Source organism: Leptinotarsa decemlineata, unplaced genomic scaffold (genome assembly GCF_025532065.1).
Source record: "Leptinotarsa decemlineata unplaced genomic scaffold, Ldec_3_MD MMD2_tig00000035_RagTag_RagTag, whole genome shotgun sequence".
NCBI lineage: Eukaryota > Metazoa > Arthropoda > Insecta > Coleoptera > Chrysomelidae > Leptinotarsa > Leptinotarsa decemlineata.
In genome coordinates, this window is record NW_027412540.1 from 1,203,575 (window position 1) to 1,223,496 (window position 19,922).

The 19,922-nt window shown below is 34.9% G+C and overlaps 1 protein-coding gene across 1 annotated transcript in view; it reads left to right on the forward strand.

Moving 5' to 3' along the window:
• Positions 1–19,922, forward strand: part of ci (transcriptional activator cubitus interruptus) — a 155,306-nt gene that overhangs the window by 131,639 nt on the left and 3,745 nt on the right. The window contains 7 exon segments of the mRNA XM_074171694.1: positions 1,613–1,734; positions 17,332–17,430; positions 18,070–18,434; positions 18,514–18,747; positions 18,880–19,029; positions 19,109–19,273; positions 19,447–19,741. Coding sequence (XP_074027795.1) covers positions 1,613–1,734; positions 17,332–17,430; positions 18,070–18,434; positions 18,514–18,747; positions 18,880–19,029; positions 19,109–19,273; positions 19,447–19,741 — 1,430 coding nt within the window.

Consider the following 19,922-nt stretch of genomic DNA (forward strand, 5'->3'; position numbering starts at 1 on the left):
GATCACAATTACTTACGTACACTTATTTTGCATATCAATATAAAAAAATATTATCTGATAAACCTGTATCGTGATAGTAGAGGAAAATCTCCTTCTGATGAGTTTTATGAGAAAGGATTGATTCAACCTGAGTTCTACAGAATTCCTAACTGTTTGTATATTAACTCATCCACTGACACAAATCAATGTTAATAAAAGCAGAACACCGGTAAAATCGTAACATTGACATAACTTTCATTTTACCATATTCATGTCATCCACTACATCGTAAACATGCATATAAACTACTTGAGATTACAGAATTGGTAGCAACGTCAGCAAGCTTTTCTCTCTATATACCTATACTAACCATTGACGTCTATCAGAGGGATATCACTGAGAATACATTCAAAAATAATATGTAAACACGATATAACAGTTGGAAGCTGGACCCACCGTTCACATATTTTAACTGCGATTAAATGCACTATACCCGTTAAGTCAAGTTTAGTTCAGATAATAAATTGTTTTATTCTCACATCGAAACTCTTTCATCTGCCTCAGTCAATGTCTCCTCCAGTTTGGAGTTTTTATCAACAGTAACAGTTCTTCTTTCTAAATATGGTTTTGGTGATATCACAGCATCATTTTTCTCTCATTATTGAATTAATATTAGGATGATTTTGAAACTTCCGTCGTTGGCTAACACATTTTCATATCAATGGAATACAAAGGATTTTGGTGATATGAGAACGTCGTACACATGAAAAAAAAATCTTTGCGTTAACAGAAAAGGCACATCCAAAAGTAGTAGTTTTAATTCACACACCCAGTATAATTTACTAATAACAGTGATTAAGACATAAGAACATCATTATCATTTCCGACAATTTATTTTCTACAGGTAATAAAGTACCTAGTTAAAGTACTATTTATAGGTATTAGATGGGATGGAATCATGAAGTAATACTCTAGCAAGAAGGTATTTAGGTATAGGTAAGTGTTTTTCATAGGAAGTATTGAAAATTTCAATTGAAATTCAAAAGTAAAAACAGTTTAATCAAAAAAGATTCATTAATTAATAATGTGAGTGTTCCATATTTTTGTTACTCACAGTATACATACAGCTTCAAAAAGGCGCTTGAGATTTTTTATATCAAATCAAACAACAGCAGAATATTTGAACTAAATACTACATTTTTCACGTTTCAACCGACTCAATTATGTAGGCCAACTAATCACCCATTCAAAAATGATTCATTGCTTTACTGCTTGAGGAAACTTGTTTAACATCAAAATGAACATGAATTGGGGGATCATATTTTACATAAATCTTAAAATTTGAATTTCGAACCTGGATTTTTTGAGTCTATATATACAACAAGCTCAATCGATCAAAATGCATGCAATGCATCTCATGATTTTGAAAATTTGCTTTTAAGCAAATGCTACCGTGTATAATAATTTAAACAATAATGTACACTCTAGTTATATGCTTAGCATAATTTCGAAAAGTATGCATTTGTACTCATTATAACCAATTGAACTTGATTCACTCTGGATATAACCCTTGAAAATTTCAAATGCATTTTTCCATTCAAAATAAATGTGCATATTTTTTCATTTCTTTCAGTGTTGGTGGTACGCCCGGAAGCGGTTTACTTCTCGGCAGAGAGCTGCATCCAGCATACCGATTGCCTCCACACATGGAGTACCTCTATTCCCTCCAACATTCCACGAGTAACTCTATTCACGGTAAGTAATGAATCTGGACATCTACATATGTCCTGAATTCCTAACACTTCATCATACTCCAATATCCAATAAACTGACTACCTTGTGTCAGCTTAAACGTAGTACCTATCCCTTCTCACGAATATCTCACTATCCGAAACCTTATCCGTCCTCAAAACAAAACACCAAATTCTTCAAAACACCAAATTCTTCTAAACACCAAATTCTTCAAAACACTCATCTTTATCAGCCACTGCATGTCAAACACCTATTTCCTTTAAAAGGGTAAAATTTTACAAAAAAAATAATAAGCGCTCCCATGGGTTTCCCACTCTCTCCAGTCCTGGCAAACCTTTATACTTCGAAACGAGAGTCATTGACATGTCTAACCTCAGACCTACGTGTTGGCTTCGATACTTAGATGACGTCTTTGTTATGTGGCATGATGGATTTGAAAGTCTCCATACCACATCAACTCCTTACATTCCGATCTAAAATTCACTTCACGATGGAAGTCGAAAAACAACTCACTTCCATTTCTGGACGTTCTCATCACAAAAACTAATCCGTCCAAAAAATTACCTTCTCAATAAATCATATTATTCAAATACAAATTCAATTTTAAGTATGGTGAGGGACATCTGCTATTCAAATTATTATTGACTAAAAGGCAATATTGTTTATTGTAAAGTAGCTTCAATGTCCGTCATTGACAGACTTCAATTAACATAAAACACTAAGACGGTAGAGAAATAAATACTGCCTGCTTATAAATAAACCAAGCGTTTCGATATATAGCAGAGTAAATAAACACATCTTCTGCAAAAATAAATCATTAAAACCGCTAGACTCTAAATTTATAAATAAACTGCAGTCTGGTGATACAATAACCGTAAAGTTTTCTCCGAAGTGAATGTTCAAATGAGTAAAGTTCTTTTTTCGTCACTGGCGCAGTAAAATTTATTATTTATATTCAAATAGAAATTTTTGACTTGTTCTCATAATTTTTTTAAATCAATGATTTCCATGAATATTTCTATCATCGTAAACTACCCCTAAAACGAACAGCAAAAACATATGTGTCTATTCAGACATTTCTCCTATAAATAAATAATAGTAGATTTTGTATAAGACGAGTTAAGAGAATGAAAATTAGAATTGGAACCTCTGGGATGAAATGAATCTAATGAGAACACTCTTTTCTTAAACTAAAGTCTATCCAAATCCAAGATAGAGTAAAACAAAACCGAAGCGTGAGGTTCACGTGATCGCCCAGTGTCAGATGGAAAGGGCAGCGTTCATTGGTGAATTCGCCTTCTTGGTACGAGTTCGGTACCAGCACAGGGTTGTAATCAGTCGTTTGCGTGTTTGTGTGGCGTGCGTTATAGTATATTGTTTACAATTGTTTTCCAAAATGTCCAGTACAGAGACTGCTTATGACACTGTGAGCTATCCTCTGAGTCCAGCCAGGAAACGATCCAAAAAAAGACATTTGAGTGTTGAGATGAAAGAAGTGATTTTAAATGTGTTCAAGAAAGAGATGGAAGAAATTGAGACATCGACTGTCGACGAAGTCGTATCGAAAGTTTCCGATAAAATTGGAGTGTGTTGCGCTTCGATTTACAATGTTTTACGGGAATATAAACAAAATCATACATTTTCCGAACCGAATACAAATCAGAATCGTCAAACCATTATAAAATCAATAGATGATGCTGATAAACATGCAATCAGGAGGAAAGTGCATGAGTACTTTTTCAGAAATGAAATACCCACGATAGACAAAGTACTCACAGAAATAAATGAAGATGTTTTATTGCCAAGTTTTAAGCGGTCAACATTCCATAAAGTATTGAAACATTTGAATTTTGTGTGGAAAAAACGAGGGCGCAATAGTTTATTATTTAGAGAGGAAATTGTGTTATGAAGGAGAGAGTATTTGACCAAAATTAAATATTATAGGGAACAACAGAGAACAATTTATTATATGGATGAAACCTGGGTTAATGCTGGTCATACTACTCCTAAAGTATGGGTCGATGAAACGTTGACCTCATCTAGGAGGGCCTTTCTAGATGGACTATCCACCGGATTAACAAATCCAGCAGGTAAACTTATATTTATATTAAGACCTGCCTCAATCTCAATATATAAAAAGTAACCCTCGTATTTGTTTTATTTACTTACATACCTCTTTATAATTTCACATCGGCATGTGGTGTTTCGAGTCGAAGAAAACTGGAGATTATCTCGAAGAAATGAACGGTAAATCTTTCGAACAGTGGTTTTCCAAAGTTCTACCCCATCTGGAGGATAATGCTGTGATTGTAATGGACAATGCACCTTATCATTCGCGACGGTTAGAGAAGATTCCGACAACGTCTTCAAAGAAGGTTGAAATCCAAAATTGCTTGCGATCAAAGAATATTAGCTTTGAAGACTCAATGCTAAGAGTACAGCTACTAAAAATTGTCAAGGAGCGCAAGCTTGAATACCAAAAATATATAGTCGATGAGATGGCAGCAGGCCAAAACAAAATTGTCCTTCGCCTGCCTCCATACCACTGCGAGCTCAATCCCATCGAGTTAGTATGGGCGGATGTGAATAATTTTGTAGCTCAGCATAACACCACGTTCAAATTTGCAGATCTCAAAGTACTTTTTGATGAGGCTTTGAAAAGAGTCACAGCGGAGAAATGGGAGAAGTGTGTTCGGTATGTGATATCGAAAGTCGAGACAAAGATGTGGAAGCTTGATAACATAATAGAGACACAAATCGAGCCACTGATAATTCAGATTGGTGAGGATGACACTACTGTTGAAGAGACAAATTCATCCAGTTGAATAATTTTGATTAATATTCCTTTTGATTTTACATTAAATAAAGAAATAATTACGTCTCTTTTCATATAATGCTTGAGTGCGCTGTGAAAAATCCAATGAAAATCTTTTTATATTACACATATTATCTGCATTTTTTCCGTTAAACTGTAAAACTTGTGCATTTCACTCGTTATTATAAAATTTTTTTCCTAAGTATGATATAGCATTTGCGATCAACAAGATGTTGGTTCTGAATCCACTCTATTTTGGATTTGAATTTGCTTTAGAACTGTGACAATTGTCTCGAGACGAATTTCACCCGTCGTTGAGATACGATCATCTCCTGACAACGCCAATTGTGGTTTTACCTTCTAGGATTGATGATATTGGTGTCATAGTTCTCTTCTATTCAAGTACATAACTTATACTAAATTATCTTTACTTGTTCAGTATTTTTTATGAATCAACACAAGATAACAATTTGAAGACCATGATAACGAAACGACTAGAACACAAATAACTTATTATATAATTTTTCATTTGCCAACAGAAAAAACAGCGTAGGCGCCATGAGAGTAACAGCTCCCCCAATGAAAATAGAACAAAATCCTAATTGCACTTCGGGATACGCAAGACGCGTCATTTATTTCAAGAGATATGTTTCCTTCGCGACATATGATTTAATTAGGCAAAAACGCCCCGATTTCGAGTCGTATGGAAGTGAGAAGAAACAAAAAAATGTCGCGAACAACTGATGACAAGAAAAAACGTACTTGAGGTTGACAGATTAGCTCGAGAAACAAAATAATTTAAGAGCCCGGAACATTATTAATTGACTGTAGTTGTGGATTTATAGATGGTTCATAAATAATATGTCAAGTCAAGTTTATGGAGCATGTTGGGTATTACAACCGACCAAACAAAATTTGTTTACATATCATTAAAACGGCATTGGTGAAACAAATTATTATGCAATTACAAATATTGAAATATTGTAATGTCATAGATTGTAACAAAAATTTGGTGAATTTCAACTTGTGATCATGGCGAAGTTTACTAGTTAATTTTTTTGTATTGTGAAAATCTCATGAATGTCTTATTATTTCATTTGTATAAAGCAAATTGCGGTTATATTCAAAGTATATTCACTTCAAAACCAAAATTTTCAACAATATTTCTAGTTCCGGGCACTCATTTACAAAATTGTCTAGAAAGAGGTTATATGATAAATGATTACTGAAAAAATATCTGACTCTTCAAAAGTATTCGTTTATTTACATTCAACTCATACGTTATAATCAGATTTATTAATTTTTATTGCAAAACTTCTTAGTGATAATCAAACGAGAACTTATTAATATATTAAATACCACTTTGCCAACTTGATAATCTAATTTATTGAAACTATTCATAGTGTATGATCATTGAATAAGTTGAATAATAATAATAAAGCCTTTATTTTATGATATTACCAGCCATGTTGGGAGCCAAGCTGAGCAAATGTTCACTCTGTCATTTTATTAGATATTAAAATATCGAACTGAAAGGCTGTTAAAAATGACATGCAGACATTTATAGCGTACCCGTTTTACCGATCAACGTATAAATATAAGAAGTTTTTATCTTTATAACAGTGTGGCATTTTATTTTCATTCGTTAATCCGTTCTCTTTTATGGCTTTAGTAATATGAGCGTTTTCCACCCGTTTCACGCATTATTTTTATCAATTGATCTTTGAATTGGCAAATAAAACTTTGAATTTTCTAAATTCCTGTCTGATTGAGCTCTTACTTAATGAATTTATTTTAATCATAAAATTACCATGTAAGTGCTAACAAACCGTTTGTACCATGCAGACCAATTCGAATAAAAATTGTAGAAAATTTAATTTTTCATCACCAATGAACTGTGAAAAAAATATGAATGTTCACTTCCTCCCACAAAAGTCACATTAATATCTGTTCTATAATAAATCGCTATTAAAGCAAAACGAACAGAACATGGAAGTGTCTATATTACCTAATAAATAATTATAGATTAATTTCGGGACTTTTGATATTTTTGTTATCAAAAAAACTTTTTTACCTGTGTGAACATTGTGATTTGCTTTCACCAAAGATAATTAAATATGTTATACCTTCAAGTAACGAAATGAAATTTCGTATTGCAACGTCGTATTTTGCAACAAATATTCGACCTTGCAGATTCGTTTTCGAGAAAAATACGGTTTATTTCTTTACAGACTTGTTTTTTTGAGCTGATCTCATTATTGCTATCTCAGAAATTGGTAAGACTCAACAAGGTTGATTAAACTAGACAAAAGTTGCCTGTTTGAGGGGATAATAAAAATCTTTTTTCAGATCACAACTTAAACTAACATTGTAAGTCTTACTAAGTATTTCCGAAATAACTTGAATAGTTTCCGAAATAAGCTTAAAAAAATGTCTGTATAGAAAATAACTTTTTTTTCTAAATCAAACCTGTAAATACGAATATTTGATGCAAAATATGACGGCATAAGACTGCTAATTGAAATTTTATTTTGATTTATTGTAAAAAAATATTTTTCAATCAAATCTATTTGATCTCAGTACACTACAACGATTTCTGCAAAAAATATGGCCACCAAAAATTTTTAATTCGATAGTGGACACCAACATTTTTTGTGACTATTTTATGGATCAATAACATGATGAAGCGTAGTAATTGTGGAACATGAGTGGTAAAAAATATAAATAGAATCAATATATAAAAAACTGATGAATGTCTTCTCAAAATGACATCAGACACCCCTTCAATACATTGTGTGAACGTTTTTGAGATACTCGAATACTTTTCGCTATTCTTTGATGCAAGATGTTAATTAGCATCAGCAGAGCGTTACTCTGGTAACACTTTTCAATCATATGTGACGTGAATTCTGACCTTGCCCTTTTTATTTTTCTGTGAGGCGATTTGTAGAATGAAATATATGAATAACATTGTTATGATGTGAATACCTTGCAACAGAGAGTAAAAGAAAAATTGAAAACTATCGTCCGTTAATTCGAGAAATTTATAAATACAAAAAATATTTGAAGGAAAGTGTTGGTGTTTTTGTATATTTGTGCAGCTTCTTGTGACCATACATTTGGTGTAACTGTATACAATCAATAAGCCAGAGACATGTGTCGATTTGGTATTTTTGAGTAATCGGTCCTTGAATCCACAATTGATCATCTTCTTTTTGAGATTATGAGAATCAAACATACTAAACAAAAAAAAACATTCAAAGGCCTTTTGTTGCGCCTAATTGTAAATTTTTATAATATTATAAATAAAGTCAGAACATGAAAACACCCGTGATGTTATAACAAAAGTGCCTACATAAGTGCTTTCACAATTTCCGTCATTATCCTATTCTCAAATTTAGCCCTGAGCGTTCACTCGCTAACAATATAATAATAACACATCGAAAGAAAAGAGTCCCTGTGGAACTCCCGCCTCGGTCAATGACTCCCACCCGAGATCCCGCCTGTCTATCACTCATACTTAAAAATAATAAAATTAATGGGTTGCTTGACACGTCAACAATAGCTGCTTGATCGCAAAAATATCCATTTCGTTTCTCAAACGCATGTGTATGACGTATGTTTGGTTGACGATATGCATATGTTCAAATTTAACTCGGGGCTACCAACGCAATCTAGTTGATCTGAAAATAGAGAAGAGAGCAACGCATCATTAGGCAAATAGTCAGCGAACGATTCGAAGATTCAGCGCTCACTTACATGTGGTTTTAATGGACCATTCTCTTTCTTCCGTAGTCGAAGATCCGAGAGCTGCCAGACTCATCATTTCGGCAAAGCTAATATTTTAACAATGAATAGGTTTTTTTCTGTTCTTGGGGGCTATCCGACTTGTCCATGTCTTCCAAAACACAGACTCGAGAACATAGACGGCGTTTTTCTCCATATTCTTCTTCATGACAGCATGCGACACCCATTCTAACATCCCTTATTACAATGTTTGTCATATTCTTCTGGGCCTAACTTTAGAACCGAAAGTCATGTTGAATATTTGGGATATCTATGATACTCCTTAAAAATATATTACTTTTTATAGTCAGAAGTACAAAATGAGTTTCGGCCTTTTGCTATAAATTGTGGGAGAAAATGAATTAGTTGATATTATTTCTGGTTTTGAAAGAAGTCCGAAAATGTATTTGTATAAAGTATATACCGGGTGGCAACGAATCTCTTAGACAAGTCATAACTTTTAGAATATTAGGTGTATCAAAACAGGAATTGGCATTAAAAGTATGTAATGATGAGAGTTTTCCCATATTTTTAATTTTCCCGTCTCTTTCGGTTTCACCGGAAATGACTCTGGTTTTGCATTTCTAATTGGAACGCCCCGTATAATTTTTATTATTTCTGATAATGATGAAAAAACAATATATATATATATATATATATATATATATATATATATATATATATATATATATATATATATATATATATATATATATATATATATATATATATATATATATATATATATATATATATATATATATATATATATATATATATATATATATATTTCAATATTAAATTCTACAAAAAGGATTTGAAGCTTTATACCTTCTATTAATTATCTGCGAGCGCTTTCGGCAGTTGGTAGTACTGTCATCTTCTGGCACTCCTCAAACTGAACTGGTCATCTTGTTGTCTGTCTCTTTATACGGTCAGAGCGTCTTAACTCAGGTATTTAAGGTACTTTTGGTAAATTTGCCTGTATTTGTTCTGCATCAGGTACTCTTCTTCGTGTTAGATCTTCTCTAGGAATGTGTATGGTTTTGTTTAATATATTGAATGTGAGATCTTGTTGTGTTTTGATTTGTACTTGTTCCTCGATAAGTGATTTATGACTGTTGAATTTATGGATGTTCAAGTTTTCCCAAATGTCCATGCGGTTTCCCTTGTTGATTTGTTTTATTAGTTTTATGTTCTCTGATGGGGGAAATTATGTTTGTTTTGTATGGCGTGTGTTACAAGGTTTGATTTATATACTGTTGGATTTATGTATGCCTTTTTGTGCTCATTGTACCTTTGGATCAGTTTTTTCTTGGTTTGGCCGATATAGAATTTGTTGCAGTCCGAGCATTGTATACTGTAAATCCCGTTTTGGTCTTTGTCTTCTTCTACGTCCTACGTACGTAAATGCTGTCGATCGTTGTGTTGTTTTGTCTGTTGGGGTGGCTTGATCCTTGTTCTATATTTTTTGTTTGATTCTGTTTTCTAGTTTATCTATTGTCTTTTGGGTGTATCCGTTATCGTTCGCTATTTGGTATATGATTTTCCGTTCTTTGTTTCGGGCTTCTTTGCTGAGTGGTATCCTTAACATTCTACATATGAATGCGTTATAGGCAGCCATTTTGTGTGATGGTTCAGTTTGACGAGTGCCAGAAGATGACAGTACTACCAACTGCCGAAAGCGCTCGCAGATAATTAATAGAAGGTATAAAGCTTCAAATCCTTTTTGTAGAATTTAATATTGAAATATATATATATATATATATATATATATATATATATATATATATATATATATATATATATATATATATATGTATATATATAATATATATATATATATATGTATATATATAATATATATATATATATATATATATATATATATATATAAGTTATGACCTCAACTGGATTTAATCTTCAAAAGTACATACTACTAAGATTATCGAATGATGAAAAAATATGAATCAAGGTTTGAAAAAATGGGCAGGTGTTGATTCCAGCTGAAATATGCAACTTCTCTCAAGAATTCATGTAAGCTTCATATTAGGAAAGAAGATTCCGTTTACAGGATGAACTGAATAAAAGATCATTACCTTGATTCGTATTTTCAATTACTCATTGGTCTCTGTACAATTTTTCGGTACATGGTATGTAAAAAGTTTCAAGTATTACTTCCATTCGAGCGAGTATTGGAACTGTAATGACAAATAATATATAATCATAAAATTTGTAAAATTCTCAGTGATTTTTCAGAGTTTTATATTTCACAATATTACATGAACTTTGGTTACCAAAAAATTACGACAAAAAATGCAGATTCGTATAAAAATTTTCAAGTTGAGGGTAGCCCAAAATGGACGACATCCTGTAGAAATGTTACATGAATACATTTTGATATGCCACACAAAGTTTCTGTGACGAATTATAAATTATATCTGTACAAATAAAGAACCAAAAAAGGGTTGACTTTTTGGTATCACTTGAATACAGCATTTTAATTGGGAGGGCAAAGGCCGCCACCTAGTATAAAACGAAGCGGTCTAGAAATGAGAAAATATACGAGTAAGAAAAAAGTAGCTATAATACAAATGTTGGGAGGGGGTAACTGCCGTTCCCCAGTTTAATAGTACTCTAAAATAATCAAGTTAAGCACAATTCAACTCTCTATCTATTACTGTTTACGAGCTCCCCCGTATATGTATTTTTCCGACATTTATTTCATCAAGTATTTTGTATTTACACTATATTCAGCAATTTCTAGTTTTTAATATAACAGAAATATTTCATGTAATTAGTTCTGACGTTCTATTGTTTTACATGTTAATATAGAAATGTGGCATTATCTTTCTAGAAAGTGTTGATGGCTCCAATCTTACCATAACAATAAAGCACCTTAATAAATAAATGTCAGATTACGAACAGCAGTGTATAATTTTTAGGCGTCTACATATAAAAATAGAGGTTCCGGAGATCAAAGCGATTGCCTTTGACCACTTCACAAGTTTCGTGGTAGTTTACAATCAACCATAAAAATGATCCAGAGAATGGAAATGGATGTTTTACGAGTCAGATTGTGAACACATGCATGAACTGCTGCATGCATCTGGTTCGGTGAAGGATGCCGAAGAATAAATCTATTTCGGTGAACATTTTCTGAATGGTCTGCTTTTAAAGTCACTTTTACTAATTTATTTTACTCATAACAGTGCATTGGCATTATATTTCAAGAGAAGTCAGAGGACTGCTAGTGATGATAAACTGTAGTACTTGGAACTTTTTCCTTTTGCTATTGAAAACATATTTTTGGGCATAAGTATTAACATTTGCTGTGAACGACGGTTATTGATTTTGTGGGGAACACGTCAACAATGATTATTTCTGACTCATTTAACTTTATTTTTCACATATTTTTTGTTCATATGAAAAAAGGACTTTAGCAAAAGCCTCCTATAGTAAAATTAATGTAATAATATATTTCAGGAGTTAGCTCTGCTAACTTGATATCAAGCTAGCACAATCATCTTAGTAAAAATTTTGATACACAAATATGGAAACTTTTGTTGTCAATGTTTGTCGAAAAACTGTATGAAAAAACAATACCAAAAGTATTTTGTGGTTGTAATAACTTTGTATCAAGTTAACAATCACCTAATTGAAAAAAAAGGACGGCAATTGTTTCTTATCCATAAGCCATTTTTGGTAGTGTTTGGTACGCAACTGCAAGAGACAGATTAAGATAAAAACGTCAGTTATTTTTGATAATTTAGGGCCTGCTATTTTGGAACTATAGTATAATATAAGTACTCCTTGAATTTCATATCAAGCTGGCAGTATTTTCAAGAAGGAAACTGTTGTTTAATTTGGGGCAACACCCCCTAACCCCCTTTGCAAATTTATAAAATCAACATTAAATATTCCACCTTATGGAAATCGTTCATCTTTGATATTCGAGCTCTCTGTCGATCCTATAGATGGTGTCTTCCTAAAAGGAGATATCCATCGCCCTTATGTACTCCGGCTTGTCCTTTAACAGATTAAGCGCCATGTAATTTTTATCAAACTTTCATCTGGGTCACCATGTTTTTTTGACAAATCACATCTTTCAGCATGTAATTATTAGTTTCCCAATTTTTCCTCATTTTTGATATTCAAGTCACACAAAAAATGAGAGCGGACACCCGTGTCCGCCTTGGCCTCCAGATTACTCCTAGCAGACACGGGTGTCCGCTTTGGCCGTCACAAAAATGCTTTCACCGATCGGACACGACTTTCAACGAGGTGACCGCTGATAGTATTTTACAAGCTACGACAAGTTTCCTATTCAGTTTGTGATTTTGAACTGATCGGTGTGGTTGTTTTGTAGATATTATTCGATAGTATCAGTATGAGCAGCCGTACAAAACGAATTGTGGTCTTGGCTATGGCAAAAAAGGACGATGGTGAGTCTCTTCACAAATATTTGGTAAAAGAATTTCCAGTCATTGTTTTCAACAGATGATAATTCTGAGTTCTCGAGTGATCCTTTGCGGACGATTCGTTCGATGATCCTGGGTATCTACCAACAGGCACAGATAAATCTTACTGATGATAGTAATTTTGAGAGTGACCAATCTCAAAGATTCCCAGAGGACAACCACGACTCATCTCAGCAAGTCGCAGATACCACAATGAATGTTGAAGGTGTGATTCATTCAGAATTCAATATGAGTCGATCAGAAGATGAGATGAATACAGAAAATGTTGAAAAACAAACTTCACCTCAAGATTTACACACTTCTGTTTGGGATATTCCAAGAGGAGAGCATTCACGTTTTGAAGAAACATTTGTGGGGGGCATACATCCTCAATATCATGCAGCATTACAAGGAAATAGACCTATCGACTATTACTTGGCTTTCGTGTATTGGAATATAATTGACATGATAGTCGATGAAACCAATAATTATGCCACCCAGATGCTTTTAGAAGATGAGACTATATCTAACAAATCTCGATTACATGCGTGGGAACCCACCAATCGTAAAGATATAATTCATTTACTAGGTCTTCTTAGTTATATGGGCATTGTTTCGTTGAATTCAATCAAAGGCTACAAAGTAGATTTTCCAAAACGAGGTTGCCCCAAGCGTAATGAGCCGAAATAAATTCGAGTTGTTATTGAAAAGGCTCCACTTCTCTGACAACAATCTGTCAACTGCGTCGAATGCCTTTTGCATATTATAAACAGTTCGCTGACTCTCAGACACTTCCCCAGAAGGTGGAAGCATGCGATCGTCGTCATGATCCCAAAACAGGATCAGAACCCGCTGTTCCCACAGAACTATCGCCCGATTAGTCTACTCTCGTCGGCGGCTAAGCTGGCTGAAAGAGTTGTTCTCCAAAGGCTCAACGAAGAAGTTGAGGACCGAAATGTTCTGCCTGATGAACAATTTGGCTTCAGGAGAGAACACTCCACTGAGTGACAGGCTCTAAGGCTGGTCGAAAACACCATCCAAGAGTTGAATAATTATAAAAAAGTGCACATTGTACTGTTAGACATCTCGAAGGCTTTCGACCGTGTATTGAACGAAGGGCTTCTGCACAAATTAATCGCGTTCGACCTACCTCGGGGCCCGATCCGGTGGATTGGGTCTTTCCTGAAAGACAGAACATTTCAGGTTAGAGTAGAGGGCTCTCTGTCTGACAACAGAGAGATCCTCGCTGGAGTGCCACAGAGGGCCGTGCTCTCTCCGACGTTGTATTCACTTTACACCAGTTACTTTACGAGGCCAGAGCGTGTGAAGATATCCTTATACGCCGATGACACGGTTCTCCTCTCGTCTTCCATGGGTCGAGAGTTCGGCGTCGTCTATATACAAGGTGCATTGGAGGACTTCGAGCGCTGGTACCTCGATTGGAAGATCCGAGTGAACCCGGACAAGACTCAGGCGATAACCATGGGAAAATTGCTATCTTCTCCGGCCAGAAAAGTGAGAATCTCTGGAAGGGAGATTGACTGGCAAGCGGGGGTAAAGTACCTCTGTCTTCTAATAGACCGTAGGCTCACTTGGAACCCGTCAAAGATCGAGGGTTGGATAGCAAGTCTGTACTCTCTGATCAACAGAAAATCTAAAATGAGTTTGAAGAACAAGATTACCATCTACCATATGTATGTTTCAGGCGTCTGGGGACAAGCGGCGAAATATAATATCTCCATTCTGGAGGTACTGCAAAATAAGCCAATGAGGATGATTGTGAATGATCCTTGGTTCGTGCGGAATGAAGCCATCCGCAGAGATTTACAGCTGCCTTCCATTCGGCAGTCCATTCAGTCGAGGAATCGACGAGTTTTTGATAGCGCTATAGATTATGATGTAGACGACCCCTCCCGATATAGAAGCACCCGACACTCTGTCGAATGAGGCCCTCATGTACTCCGTTAAGGGACGAATAGACTTTTTATCCATCCCACCCCAGCCAGGTTTGGGTACCCCGTGAAGGGCGGTACTGATGTCTGAGGACTTCATACCGCCAATATTCCCTCAGTCCTTCGACAAAAATCAGCTAAAAGGGTAAGGGAGCTGGGCTCAAACCTGAATGAACTCAAGACGACGTGCAGGACAACACTCTGTGTCTGGAAGGAGATCGCTTATATATAATTCAGCCATTGCCAAAACGTTCTGTATAGACGAAATCATGATACATTTTCAGGGAAGATTGTTTTTCAGGCAGTATAATCCACAGAAAACCCATAAATATGGGATCAAATTGTTCAAATTGTGTTCAGAAAAAAGATATACTTGGAATATAAACATATATGCAGAACAAAGATAATCCGAAGAATAAAGAAAAACCACAAAAATTGTTTTAGATCTGGCACATGATCTCTTGGAATGCGGCAGAGTATGTGTCACCGATAATCGGTATACCAGCCTGCAACTAGCCCTCATATTATTGGATAGAAAAACACACTGCCTTTGAACATTACGTAGTAATCGAAAAGGAAATCCCGCTGAAGTCACGCAAAAGAAACTAAAAAAAGGTGAAATTGTTGCCAGAGAAAATGAACGAGGAATAAGTGTGCTCAAATAGCGAGATAAAAGAGATGTCTTGATTTCGTCTACATGTCATACTGGCGAAACTGTACAAATCCACCGTCGTGGAACCGTCAAAAACCAAAAGCAGTCGTCGATTATAATACTGGCAAAGGTTCCATCGATTTATCGGATGAAATGTCGAGTTACAGCATAGCTCTTCGAAAGACCATACGATGGTACAAAAAATTTGCCATTGAGCTACTTTTGGGTACCACAATTGTGTTCGAAGAACAACAGATTGTTGCTCCTTGCCTACCTGTAAGCCTGAGAGCTCATACTCTATCGAAATTAAATTGTAAAGCTCGTGAAATGCGAAAATACTGCAAGGATTGTTATAAAAAAACCCGACGGTATTATAGTAAAAAATAAGGTAAAAAAAGTCATAACTTTTTGTGTTCAATGTGAAGGAAATCCTCGATTCTGTTTGGAATGTTTCAACGCCTTCCATAAAAGTCGTTGAAAACCTCGACATAAAATTTTTACTTTTCATTCAATTCCTTTTTTATTTCTTCCTATTGAATAATTTTCATTGAATGGTTTCGAAATGTCTTCGAAAAATATGAATAAACTTGATTTACGTTCTATTGCTTTCTGTCACCTTCCAAAATGATATCGAAAACCTGACACCAGCGTTCTCTAGCAAAAGGCCATAGCAGACACCAATACCTATTGTCGGTCGGACACCAGTGATCTCCGTGGCTCAGTTGGTTAATACTATGGCGGACACGGGTTTCCCCTATGGAAAGACTTGTAGTTTCTGGACAGTTGAGTCCAGCAATGCATTTGTGGTTCAGTCTAGCACCACTGATAAAACCTATCATGATACAATATAATGTATGAAGGGACGGTAGCCGGTTGATCAGCGTGATTGGTAAAAAAATAATACCTCGGTAATCCTCGTACAAGTTTCAACTTTTGAGGGTTGACGTTCGTAAGGAGGCAACAGCTGGTTAACTGAAAAACAGATTCAGTAGACCAGATATCACCAGTAATTTGTCCTCGATATTGTCTAATAAATGTTTTATGTAATCAAGCTAGAAAATATTAATATCTTTCATATAGTATTGGTAGATAGCACTCCCTACCCCTACATATACCATTGATCTAGATCTGGTACACAATAAAAATGTTCATTTCATTTCAAAGAGAAAAAGTTAAAATGTTTATTATATGTTCATAATAATATTAGAATTAGCCAATCACAAAGCCTCTTTATTCAAAACCGAGTTATCTGAAGGTGTTTCCAACATGTTGGGTGAAACGTTTCCAGTAGGATCAAATTAACGTTTATCACGTTACCAGTCCACAAATATCTATAGGCATAAATGCATTTATTGCTATACAAACATATAATGTTGTGTTTAACTATCGTTAACGCCTCGAAAGCGGATGTTGGAATATTTTTTGTACGCTTGGCGCTGTTTTGTTTTCTTTAAGGCACGCACTGGGAAAACAATCATACGCTTATTTTATTTTTCATTTTGCCGTTTTTCAGAACATACGGGCTTGCGATCGAATTACGTACGTGATTGTTTCTCTACCGGATATATCCCTTAAGAGACTTTAGTTGGAATTTTTTCTGTTTGAAAGTATCACGCCAAAATGGTAAGAGAAGGTTGTTTCCGATTTCCTGAACTTCATTAAGATTGCTGTAACATTTTTCTATGGCCCAAGTATTATATTTGAAGCACATCATAACAATTTTTTTTAAATAATCATAATCGACCTTTTCTCTTATTTTATATATTCTCGTTTCATATAATATTATACATTTGTTTAAATTGAAAATGTATATGTACCAACATTCAATTATATATATTTATCGATTGTAGTTCGGTAGAGTAAATTAATAACAATGAATTATAATTCTGTATTCCGCAAAGTAGACCTCTCTCTTCAGCTAAAATATTTTTTCAGGGTTGGGTTTAACTCCAGAATACCTCAGTGCTAGAGGATTGACGGAACTTCACCCGTCATCTACCCTGGCTAGTACCGAGTTTCCCTTTAGCATAGACGGTAAGAATATTTTACTTAGTTTTTGTCTTTCATATTATTGTGATGAGCCATATTAGTTTAGTCAGGTAGTTGTTTTCTTTTAACTTTTTTTATAACTAAAGTTTGCAAGTTATTTACTCTGAAAATAACTTCAACATGAATGTTTTGTATTGCAAAGACGAGTGTATTCTGTTTCAACGTATCAATTATTTTGAAAAAAGCATATTTCTCCAGATATAAATTATTTGATTCGGAAACTTTCATAGTGGGACAGGATCATGAATCAAGTGTAGTTTCAAACCAATTTTTTTTTCATTCGTTTGTTTGTTTGTCACACTAACATTATAACAATTTTTTGAAATGTGCGCAAACTGGCAATCTGCTTCACTAATTGCCATATCATTATCATCACAACACCGGAAAAACTGTTGATTCAAAACGAACTATTCACTTTATTTCATATTAATCATATATTTTGAATCGTTGATATTGATCTTATCGTCATTTAATTTATATTATTATCAGTGCATTGATTTTTAAAACGTGATTTCACCTAAACTTCCAATAGTTTATCGAATACGATAATGCCCACTAATGAATTATTTTCAAAAAACTTACTTTATTTTTCTCTATCAACTAACATCACCCACTTTTTTCCAGGTTCAAGGCTCAACAGTCCGCGCCCTGGCAGTATACGAGCCTCGCGAAAGCGCGCTCTCTCTTCATCCCCCTATTCGGACTCGTTCGACATCAATTCCATGATCCGATTCTCCCCAAACTCATTAGCATCCATCGTAAATGGTTCGAGATCCTCTAGTGCAAGCGGATCGTATGGCCATCTTTCGGCCGGGGCTATCAGTCCAGCCCTGGGCATGCATCCAATGCACTTACAGCAACTTCAAGCCCACCTGATGCGCAGCTCAGGGTCACTACTACCTCTTCCTCCTGCAGCTCCGCCCCCTCATCCTATGTACTCGCTTGGACATCATCCCCTGCACATGACTCATAGTATTTGTAAGACTGATGTAAGTTTCAAAATAATTTGAAAAAACATCAAACAAGGAATGCGAGTGTACTAATTGTATGATATTTTTGTCTTTATAGAATTTAAATGACAGAAAAAAGTCTGAAAGTAGTACAATAACCCAACTCGATGTGGAATCCACGATCTCCAGAAAATCCAAAGTGAAAAAAGAAACTTCCCTCCATCCTTGTGGCCCAAATGATGGCCAGACTGATCCCACGGATCTCAAAGATGAACCAGGAGATTTCATAGAAACAAACTGCCATTGGAAGGACTGTTCCACAGAGTTTGGAACCCAAGAAGAGTTAGTTAAGGTACTTAAGCATCTAGAAAATAGTAGTATGATTGATTCTGGAAAACCCAATAATTGTTTTTGTTGTCTATCACTGAAAGTACAATTGAAACTTCTGGTTGAATATATTCACAAATATCTTCACATTTTTCAGCACATCAATAATGATCACATACATGCAAACAAAAAATCATTTGTGTGCCGATGGGAGGGTTGCTCACGAGCTGAAAAACCTTTCAAAGCCCAGTATATGCTAGTGGTACACATGAGAAGACATACTGGCGAAAAACCACATAAATGCACGGTAGGTTTACATTTCAGTGACGACATTACATTATATATAAATTAAGATTAATTGTTTGTTAACTACATGAAAATTTCAGTTCGAAGGGTGTACCAAGGCATATTCACGATTGGAAAATCTGAAAACTCACCTCAGATCTCACACTGGAGAAAAACCATATACTTGTGAATATCCCGGGTGTGCGAAAGCTTTCAGTAATGCATCCGATAGGGCAAAACATCAAAACAGAACACACAGCAACGAGGTAAGTAATGTACATGTTATAACTTGTAAAGTTTTAATCCTTTCTCAATCTAACTGCTTTCATAGTTGGAAAATTTGTAAGTAAAAGAAACAATGCATGTTTTTGTTGCTTGCATAAATGATTGCAATTAATTTTCATGACAGGAGTCTATATCTTTCTCTTGTCATTTCCAGAAACCATATGTTTGCAAAGCCCCAGGCTGCACAAAACGGTACACAGATCCAAGTTCTCTGCGGAAACACGTGAAGACAGTTCATGGCGCTGAATTTTACGCCAGCAAGAAACACAAGGGCTCCGAGCAGAGCTCAGATGATGGACCTGCAGGTCTTGATTCCAGCCCACGAAGTGAAGACCTGCAAAGTCATAAGACGACCAGCCTTAGTAGCCCAAGCATCAAGTCTGAGTCAGATATTAATTCCCCTGGCCAGCATCAACAAGGAAGTCCTCTTGGAACTACCCAACTTGCCGGTAAGTCTTCATAAACTGCTAGGTTATTGGTACTTATTAGATTTTTTCATAATTATTTATTTAGAATTAAGGATAACTATATAATATCTTTCACTTCTAATTATTTTAAACTCGCCATTTATTACCTTTTATGTTTTTCCTATTTATATATGAAATTGAGTATTTCCGGAAATAATGACAT